This window comes from Bombyx mori, chromosome 12, assembly GCF_030269925.1.
Source record: "Bombyx mori chromosome 12, ASM3026992v2".
Taxonomy (NCBI): domain Eukaryota; kingdom Metazoa; phylum Arthropoda; class Insecta; order Lepidoptera; family Bombycidae; genus Bombyx; species Bombyx mori.
In genome coordinates, this window is record NC_085118.1 from 10765343 (window position 1) to 10776016 (window position 10674).

The window sequence follows — 10674 nt, forward strand, 5'->3', positions numbered from 1 at the left end:
TTTGCTCCCATAGCATGCTCGGTCGCGAAGACCTTACGTACATAGGGAAGTCAAATGTTAACCTACCTACGCGACTTTTTCTTGGTCCATGAAGACAAATACACCTTTTTTGCTTGCATAGCATGCTCGGTCGCGGAAACATTGCGTGCAAAGGGATGTTGTGTTATCCCACCTACGCAAATCCCACCAGGTCCATCAAAAGAATTCCAAGTTGAGTCTTCTGGCCACATAAGCTGTAAAGCTCTTGGATTATTTGGGCTGCCAAGTCAGCCTTACAAAAAATCAATTAGTACACTGGTTCAAGAGATGACATGTCTAGGGATTCGATGGAAAATTGCGAGAAATGAAGTGGCCACTCAACAACATCCTAGCTCAAACTCTGACGGAATTACATCAATCTATGCTAACTTGCAAATTTTCTTGCGAAGTTTCAAGAAAAGGGGTAAAAAACAGGCCATCCTGCATGTGTTAACAATTAAATGCAGTGCTGACGCGGAGCCACATGTTAGACATTGCCGATACACAAAACCAACCATTTCCTGGCAACGGAAGCTTCGGACATGTGTAGGGGTTACAAATACAGTGCTGACGCGGAGCCACATGTCAAACATTGCCGAGACCCAAAACCAACCATTTCCTGGCAACGGAAGCTTCGGACATGGGTAGGGGTTACAATTAGACAAAATATTAACGTCCTGTCTATGGTCAGCTCAACAACAGAAACGGCTCACCCACAAAAGAGCTATTTGCAATGGTAGTGACAATCAAAATGAATCTGAAAGTATTTCACTAACGTTGACCTTTCGATTTTTAAACCTAAGCGATAAGTTCAAGATAACTGTCAGCTTAGCTCTCGGGGAGATACAACATCATAGCCGACAGGCTATCACGAGGAAATCAACCTGCGAAATGGCACTTTTTACCACAAGTGACCACAAAAGTTTTTCGAAAGTGGGGTCATCCGGATATAAACCCATTCGCCGACCAAGATTGGATACCTTCAGCAGACCGTAGAGGATGCAACTAGCATGGAGAATTCCTCCTCTCAACCTTCTCCCCAAAGTACTGACTCACTTCAACAGTGTCTAGGGAACCTACCTGGTAGTGTTCCCAGACTGAGCGAAAGCATTTGGGTTTCCAAGCCCTCAGATCCCGAACGCTAGATAACTCGCACGAAATCCAAAACCTGCCTCCTCCACAGGTTAAACATTAACCCTGAAAGCTTAAAGGGGGGGGGGGAGGTTGTACAAATAATAGACTGGTCTAAACAGGAGAAGATTTATTGAAAATTAGCTGGTGTCAATCCACTTTGTCAGCATACTTACCAGCAACTAGAAGATGGTGCATATGGTGCTACAGTTTTAAAATTGATCCTAAGTCTGCAGATGTTGCCAAATTCTTTCTTCTTTTCCAAAAAGAAAATTTTGCCTATAAAACAATCCTTCTGCATCATAAAGCAGCGCTGTCTACTTTCTGTGGGCGAAATACATGTAGGACGGCAAACATTCTCAAGCTCTCTAATAAAAATTGCTATTTTAAAAAAGCCATCGGAATAGCTAAACAAAATTCAACTACTTATTACAATTTTACTAAGTGTAGTCCCATTCACATGAGATCCGAGAATAGTTCTAAACTGGTTTTCTTCAAACCCAGCCACCACATCACGCCTCAATGTAGCTTGAAGGACACCAACAACCATGTTGCTGGCTACGGGACGCAGAGTTAATGACCTTACTTTGCTCAACATTTCTAAAGACAGTTTCTTTGATAACAGAGAAAAACATCTTTCTGATACCAGTCTTTGGGTCTAAAATTGAAATCCATTTTCGTCAATAATCTGCATAAGTGCTTTCTAAACATGAAACTAAAGACATGCCCGGTAAGATTCGTAAGGACTTTTTTCTAACTATGTGTGTTGTCACAAAAGCGGCATCCCGTACTGTAATTGGAAACTGGTCTTCGTTCAACCTTACGAGGTAATGGCATCAACGCATCTCTAAGAAGTTGTAGATCAGCAGTAGCCTCTGAGATGGATTGATAATGAACCAATGGACGAAATACTTTCTAGAGGCAATTGCAAATCATCCAAACGTTTACAATAATTATTGCCGAATAATAGAGCTTCGTAAAGATCCTCACGATTCTTTTTTTCAACACATTTACTTCTACATGATGTATATACATCATTTATACAATTTATACATTTTCTTGTATATACAAGATAAAATGTTTATTACAAACTTATAAATATTTTTTAATTATTGAATTAACATGGAAGTTAACAACTGTTTTTTTGATTTAATAATTATATAAATTATGAACATTATCATTGCGCTTCATAATTTTATTATGGCTTTACCTATTTCATCATAGCGTTGTGCTTAATAATTTCACCAGCAGATAACAAACACGTCTTCATAATACAATGCTGTATGTTTTCCAGAGGCACATCAATATTACGGTTTTACATAACAATAAAACCGATATTATGTGCCGAGAAGGAAAACATACAGCATTGCAGGAAGTTCTTCCTGGTGAAGACTATGAAGATCAAAGATGGCTGCGCTCCCTTTATACTTGCTGGCAGCACCTAGCGGCTAAAGATGGAACTAAATTGACTGTCTATGGTTGGACATAGACAAGGAATCTAAGCTAAGTACACACTGTTTCTTCATAATACAATGCTGTATGTTTTCCTTCTCGGCACATAATATCGGTTTTATTGTTATGTAAAACCGTAATATTTTATTCTGTATTACTTAGACATTTTTGTCCACCTTGAGATTTCATTGATCTTGTTACATGTCTCTGCAAAATCGACTTACTTATATTAAATTGCTTATCTATTTCAACTAAAGACTTATTCCCAATTTCACTTCGATAAACCAGATTTTTACCAACAAATTTAAAAAATATTGTTATAACTACATAGACAACCCTACAAACCTGTACCTATTTATACTTAGATCGTTTCCATTTCACGTATTCTCATCCCAATTGACCTCTTTTTCGTTGTTATTTGTACCTAACACGTCCCGAATATCCCCAAAAACAACAGATTTTTACATGTATTTTTATTTAATCAAATACATTAAAACCAATAACAACTGAGACTTACCTTTAATATATATGCTGGTTCAAACACTAAATAACGTTTATAAATCATAGTCGTCTTCTATTATTATCAAATAAATAAAAGAGAGCAAAGTTTCTAGCACTAAAATAATTACCACCACAGGAAGTTAATTTGAAACGCGATTTTTTATAAGTTAGCAGCTATTATCATGCATATTCAGAGTTGTTTTGTGAACTTTCAACATTCTACTATTAAACTACAAAAAATGGAAGATTTTGCAACGAATATAAAACTTATATTGAGCGTCGAAAGATTTTCCCGGTTTTTTCCCGATTCGCCTCTCAATCCCTAATCGCCCCATTTTACCGGTACCTCAAGCACCGGTCATCGTTCTCGTCGAAACCGTGCCTGCGACGAAGGGCTCGGCGACTAAATTAACCCACAGACACAGCCCACTGAGTTTCTCGCCGGACCTTCTCAGTGGGTCGCGTTTCCGATCCGGTGGTAGATTCTGCGAAGCACGACTCTTGCTAGGGTTCGTGTTAGCAACGTCGTCAGGTTTGAGCTCCGTGAACTCACCTACTAGTTCGGAGAATTTAGAATAACCCCTCGCGGCTACTAGAATAGGTACGAAAAAAAAACAAAATACATTGTATGACATAGATTTTTGCTTTAATTTGTTAGCAATGCCTTATTATTCTCACTGCATTATTGTATATGGATAATACAGTATGGATAATTGCTTGAATGGTAAGTGTGGTTTAGGCATTAAGTCTGCCAGTAGGTATATATTAATGAGGATGAAATGTAAAAAAAAATGTTAATTCAAGTTGGGTAGTATTCATGTTTTGATGTCTTGGAACTCCAATATCAGTGTTTAATATATCACATCTATTACGACAATAATAATAATATGTAGAAATCACAAGTCTACAGATCACAATTTGCCTAGTGTTAAATGTAACACCAGGTTGGCTGTGGACTGATTTACTCATGACTCATGAATGCGACAAATATAAAAAATTATAAATTCTTACACGATTTATACCTGTAAGGAGTACATTTCTAATAATAACTAAATAGGATTTAATATTTAAAAGAAAAACGATAGTCGAAAAGTTGCCTGGTGTACTTGTTTTTTTTACGAATGAGAGATTTCTAATGGCTCGGAGGCCTCGCCAGTTTCACCAGGACAGGTGGGAGAGCAGAGGTTCAGGCAGGAGGGGTGGGATTTGCTAACAGCTGCCCGAGCGCCTCCAAAGGAGAACCTAAAAACTCAAGGGAAGCTGCTTCGCGAATGAATCTACTACCTGATCGGAATCGCGACTCGCTGAGAAGATCCGGCGAGAAACTCAGTGGGCTGATGTTTAGGTAATTTTTATACGCATTACTGCGTCACGGCAGAAATAGGCAGGGCGGTGATACCTACCCGCGCGGACTCACAAGAGGTCCCACCACCAGTAAGCAGGTTGCACGGTTACCGGCAGTATGGTTACCGGGGTCCCTACTCCTAGTGTTGACTTAGAGCTAAAGGCGTCTAAAGTAAGTGTTCTGGTGAACTTGTATCAAGCGATGGCGCGTACGAAAATTTTTAACGAAATACGTGCTTACCTGTCGTTTACGAATGTCTGGGATGAAGGAATAACATCTTGCAATAAAAATCAAACCCGCGAAACCTAATTTTCGTAATTATACAGTTGAGACATAGACCCAAAGTTTTGTGGCGGTAGCCATCACAGAACACAAGATATTTGACAGATGCCTGAATCTCGCTTACGACATTTTCAAGATAAGTTTGCATATATACAAGTTCCGAAGAACAACATTCAGACCGTCGGTCTACCGAGCAATATCACCCGCTCGGTGGCAGATCTGCCAATCTTCCAACCTTCTTACCTCTACAGTTTCAAGGTGGGTGGCGATTTTCACGTTTAGTCTATCTTTGGGTTCCGGTAACCATTTACCACCTGTCGGGCCGTCAGCTCAGTCACATATCCGGGTAATAAACAAAATTTAACACTTGATTTTTTGAATTATAGTCTTCATCGGTCCATACGTCCACTACTGGACATAGGGCTTTTACAATCCACATCACTGAGCGCGGTCTTCCGGTTTCCACGTTCATATCTTGCAAAGAAAAAGCACTGTGTCTCTGTGAACACTCTCCAGCACGCCTACCCTACGTGGAAATTATGGGCATTTTCTCCATAAAATATTTCTGAATATCAGATTTAATTAGCGAATTCAAGTTATAGCAAGAAAACTGTTTTGAAGTATAGAAAAAAGGGTTTAGAGAAAATGGTTAAAATAGGATCCAGAATGCAAGTTCAATTAGCTAAAGTTTGAGATTTGATTTCTTTTATTTAATAGTTTTTAAAGGAAGATGTAAACTTAAAATGCATGCTGTTCTATATTTTAAGTCTAGGTTCGCAAACATACGAAAGGTAAGGAAACTGTAACATTGTTTAGTAAAAAATAAAAAAGAGACTTTTTGTATATATATATCTTTTAAAACTACAAAAATTTTGAAAACATTATTGAAGTTTTATGATAGTTCAAATATCCTACTAACTTAGGTAAACACCTACTATTAGTGACTGATTTATACAAGCAACAACAACAAGAAGTAACAAATAACAAGAATAACAATAAATTAAGTTTATGATTTCTTTCCGTGGCTATATCCGAATTCTTTGCCGCCTGCATGGCCTGCTTTCTTGCCGTGGTCGTGGTGGTGGGCGTGGTGCTCCTCGTGACCGTGGTGCCCTTTGTGACCTTTGTGGTCCTCGTCGTAATGCCCTTTGTCGTGATGTCCTTTTTTGCCATGATGTTTTTCGTGATGTCCCTTTTCGTGATGTCCGCCCTTTTTGTGATGTCCTCCTTTCTTGTCGTGATGGCCGTGGAAATCTCCATGTTTGTGGTGATGGCCGCCTTTGTGGAAGTCGTCATAGAACTTGTGTTCCTTATGGTATTCATCTTTGTGTGATTTGTGGTGGAAACCGGTCGTTTTAGAACCTTTCTTATGTCCCTTTTTGTGACCGAATTTTCCTCCTTTGTGTCCATGCGCTGCTTCATGATGTTCGCCGTGATGGTCATGCTCGTCGTGATGTTTCTTTTTATGCCCTCCATGTTCGTCATGGTGGCCTTCGTGGTGATGTTTTTCATGATGTCCATGATCGCCTTTGTCGTGATGATGGTGAGACTTGTAACCTTTGTCACCTTTTTCTCCGTGTTCTTCGTGATGCTTAGCGTGGTGCTCGTGACCACCTCCTTGTTCGTGATGACTGTCCTTTGCTTTTTTGTGCTCGGTTCCAGCTAGAGCCTGATCTGCGGATGATGGTTCACTACCCGCTGCTGATAGATCTACACCAGCCTCTGCAGCCAATTCGGACTTTTCACCTTTAGACTCAGCAACATTGCGGGCATGGATTGCAATCAGCACACATGATATCAATAATAAGAGCCTCATCACTGAAAGAAAAAAAACCCAGAATAGTTTTATTTTACTGATGATCTTAATCAAATATAAACAGCAAAATATAAATTTTATGTTTTTATTCGATGGCGACTTACTTGGTTTGGCTCTGGATCTGTAACGTGAGCTGAGACAGCTTCGATCAGAGTGTCTCAAATGTTACCGCACTTAGAATTTATAGATAAAGAACGCTTTCATCTACAGTCGATTACAAAGTAATCTTTAGCAATCGTTACTGCAGATTTCTGGGCGAGTGATTCTGCGACAGTAGTTGTTTCGACATCGGTTCATACTATGGTCAAACCAAATTAGTTCCGTCACAGATGTTTTATTTGGCAAATAATAGCAAACTTCAGAGCTCGAATTTAATTATTTCTTTGTAACGACTGATATAAAATTTGTTTTCGTAAAATGCTTTTACTTAATATAAATGCAAGATAAAATAAAACGTATGAAAACGGTAAAATAAAGATTTATTTATTTACAAAAACATACAACATAACATAGTATCCAAATATCTTAATTATAATGTTATCAGTGCTTGCCATGATGGAATCCCCAGTGCTTGTGATCTTCATGGCCACCCTTCTTTCCGTGCTCGTGGTGATCGTGGTGATGTTCTTCATGTCCGTGATGACCTTTATGTCCCTTATGATCCTCATCGTAATGATGCTTATCGTGATGTCCTTTATGGCCATGATGATGCTCATCGTGACCGGAGTGATGATGACCGCCCTTCTTATGGTGTCCGCCATGTTTGTCGTGGTGTCCATGGTGATGTCCGTGTTTGTGATGTTTGCCTTCTTTGTGGTGGTCATCGTAGAAGTGATGATCTTTATGGTACTCGTCTTTATGGTATTTTTTATGGTAGCCTTCAGTTTCTTCTCCTTTGTCGTGATGTTTTTTGTGATGATGTTTACCTCCTTTGTGATGATGCCCATGTTCATGATGTTTGCCATGATGGTCATGCTCATCCCAATGTTTCTTATGGCCACCTCCATGCTCGTGATGATGTCCTTCATGATGATGTTTATGGTGATCACCATGGTCTCCTTTGTGATGATGATGATGTCCTTTGTGTCCCTTATGACCCTTCTCACCGTGTTCATGATGATGATGGGCGTGATGCTCCTTACCGCCTCCCTCCTCGTGGTGATGGCCTTTATGATGACTTGCGGCAGCAACGAGATCAGTTTCTTTTCTTTCAATCTCACGACCAGAACAAATTACTAAAAAACACCCCAAAAGGGCTAGGGCGGCTAGCGTCCTCATGTTTGTTTGTAGGTTGAACCTGCTAGTTGAATAATTGAACACCTCTGTTGAACTGACTCACTGCTGTCAGAGAGACCATTTTATATCATTAAAATAGTTGGTTGCAGTTGGTGAAACCATCGGGCAAGGACGCCACGAGCGCCGTGCTCGCTACGCGTTACGCCTAGTTATTGTTTGTGATGATTACGACATTTTAGATGTAAATACGCATGTAGATAGATTCATTAATTGATTCTTTAATCATAGTTCACTATATAGGAAATAACAATTTTAAATGGGCGAACTTTTCATTGTCGAAGCAATTGAAAAAGTGAATAAATTAAGGTCATAAGGTGCCTAGTACTGTTAATAGATTAATAAGGATTAGCATAATATTAGTAAAATGTAATTAAGTTGGTGTTTATGTCGATTTTAATATCATCGTTTAGTAGGTACTACACAGGTTTCGGATATCTAAAAGAGAAGCCGAAATTTTCGAAGATTAGGTTAATAAAAATAAAATTAGTCTGTGTATTCTCTCAAAAATTATCAAGTATACGAGTACAGATTGTGGAAGAGATAACTGCAGTTCGGACTGGGAATATTTAGTTAAAACTCGACATTTCGTAATTCTATTTCATCCTGTTGAAATGAAAAGACTTAACATATACTTTATTTTTTAAATAATGCCTTAGGATTTTTTATGGTTGCTTTGCTGTTATTTTGCTTTAGGCACTTATAAAAGTATTTTTATTCAATTTAGTTTTTTTACAAAGTCTAACAACCTATGAAAAAAAAGAGATAGTGGTAATCTAGATTTTTTAGGTATAATTTTATAATATACACAGTGTTCTTATCCAGGAAGGAAACAGGACAATACTAGCGTAAACGCAGCCCGTGTTTCCTTTTAAGTTGTTACCGGTGCGCAGATACTATAACGTGCACGCCGCTGCCCGACTTTAGGCACTTGCGTAATTACTGGTGGTAGGGCGCAATGAATCCGCACAGGTCAATACAACCGTCCCGTCTACTTCTGCTATGAAGCAGTCACCCGTTTCGGTTTCAATATTATGACCTGGCTGTTGTCGAAATATAAATTATAATCTTATGCAAATTAATCTAATCTCTCAGTCCACAGGTCATGCACCAGTGACAGTTAAAAAGACATGCGGTCGAAAACTCAGCGATTTGAAAAATAGCTACTAGCGTATTTTCATGGCTACAGAGGGTTAGAAAAGATCGCCTCTTAAGAGGAGAATACAACAGCGTGAACACAACAACGTCGGCACCCACCGTGAAACATCCGGCCGAAATATCCGATTGTATTGGAACAGCTACAACGCATGCTTGCTTCATGGCAGAAATGGGCTCGATAGTGGTACCTACTTTTTCCGGTTCACAATAGATCCCGCCACTTATTCAAGATCGAGATTCTGTGTAGGAATCTTAATGTTAGTAAAAGCTCACGACCGGAGCCGTACTTACATCTCATCGTATATCATCTGATTAATAGAATAAAAATATAATATCTACCCGATGTTATTATTTAAAATTCTCTGAAAAATTGTGCTAATAATTTAACAGTATCTTTCATACTTATATTATGTATATTTGACAGATATACTTGCTATTAATTGTAATATTTATTCAATCAAGAATTATTTTTTTAAACGTTCAAAAGCTTTATTAAATCTAGTTTAATTAATCGATTACTGTTATTATATTATGGTAATATTAATATTCATAACGCTAAAGGTTGTATCCAGGCTATAGATATAAATATTTAGGTACATCATTTACATGTAGTATGTACACCATTACTCTATATGTTTTACCGGATTGGTACACCGCGTATAATTCGTTTCCAAATGATTCTTGTCCACCTGATGGTTGTCTGGAAGAGATCGCTCTTAGCGATTGTACTGTAAATTGTACTTTTTTTGGATTTAATATTTCGCATTGTTTTTTTTTGTGTACCATAAAGAACACTCTTGCTCTCTTTATCTCATTCGACTCGGCGGTGCAGTAGTTAACGCTACTGACTCCTGGGAATAGGGTCATAGGTTCGATTCTAACAATGGGCAAACATTTGTGTGATAAACATGAACATGATGGGTTTGTTTGTTTTCTGTGTAGGTGTTTATTATCTATATATATATTTAAATGTATAAATGATAAGCAGATATTAAATACTGGGAAGCAAATTTCGATAAGGTATTTTTGGTAAGCTAAATGGATGTGCATTTGCTGTGAGATAGAGGATCATAATAAGTAACAGATTCCCCCAATCGCATACTTTTTTAATATAACACATAGATGTGTGAGCGTATTCACGATCGTCTTGATGTTAAGTGATTACCGGAACCCCATAGACCCTCAAGACATCACCTTAGAACTGGTATGCATGATTATTTGTTGCAAAACCTAACCGTCCTTACATTACACCTCTAGATTTTAATCAAAGAAACATGTTTTTAAGCTAGTGAGCAATTTATTGGTTAATCCTGACCACCGACTACCCTCTTGGTTTAGGTGGGTACACAAATTCAGGAGCTGACTGTCCGCCCAGCAAATTTTTCAGGTCAAATCCCTATCCCAATCCCAATCCCTATCCAAATTCCATCCAATCCAATTTTCCCTATCCCTATCACTACCTATCTAAATTTAGGCAGATATGCATACGAAATATGCTGCGCTTTGTGTGATCAACCTATTGCGCCTTAATTGTGGTGAATACCATAGATAATACACATAAGATAGTAAGATATAAGTATGTTAGACATACTCACGCAAGTACCAGCAAGTTGGAAGTTAAATAGGAAGTTTTAAAGAAAAAACTCCTTATCTATAATAAAGTTGGACAAGTGATCCG

At 38.4% G+C, this 10674-nt stretch overlaps 2 protein-coding genes across 2 annotated transcripts; both read right to left on the bottom strand.

Annotated features, from left to right (window-relative positions):
* Positions 1-5679: 5679 nt before the first annotated feature.
* LOC101735643 (histidine-rich protein PFHRP-III) lies at positions 5680-6804 on the bottom strand. The gene is made up of 2 exons (XM_004925535.4): positions 6650-6804; positions 5680-6547 (listed from the first exon to the last, which is right to left on the bottom strand). Coding segments are annotated over exons 1-2 (813 nt in total). The 5' UTR covers positions 6651-6804; the 3' UTR covers positions 5680-5735.
* Positions 6805-7085: 281 nt separating this feature from the next.
* Positions 7086-7823, bottom strand: LOC101735784 (histidine-rich glycoprotein-like). The gene has a single exon (XM_038021596.2). The coding sequence runs from the start codon at positions 7821-7823 to the stop codon at positions 7086-7088; it is 738 nt and encodes a 245-aa protein (XP_037877524.2).
* Between the last annotated feature and the right edge of the window lie 2851 nt (positions 7824-10674).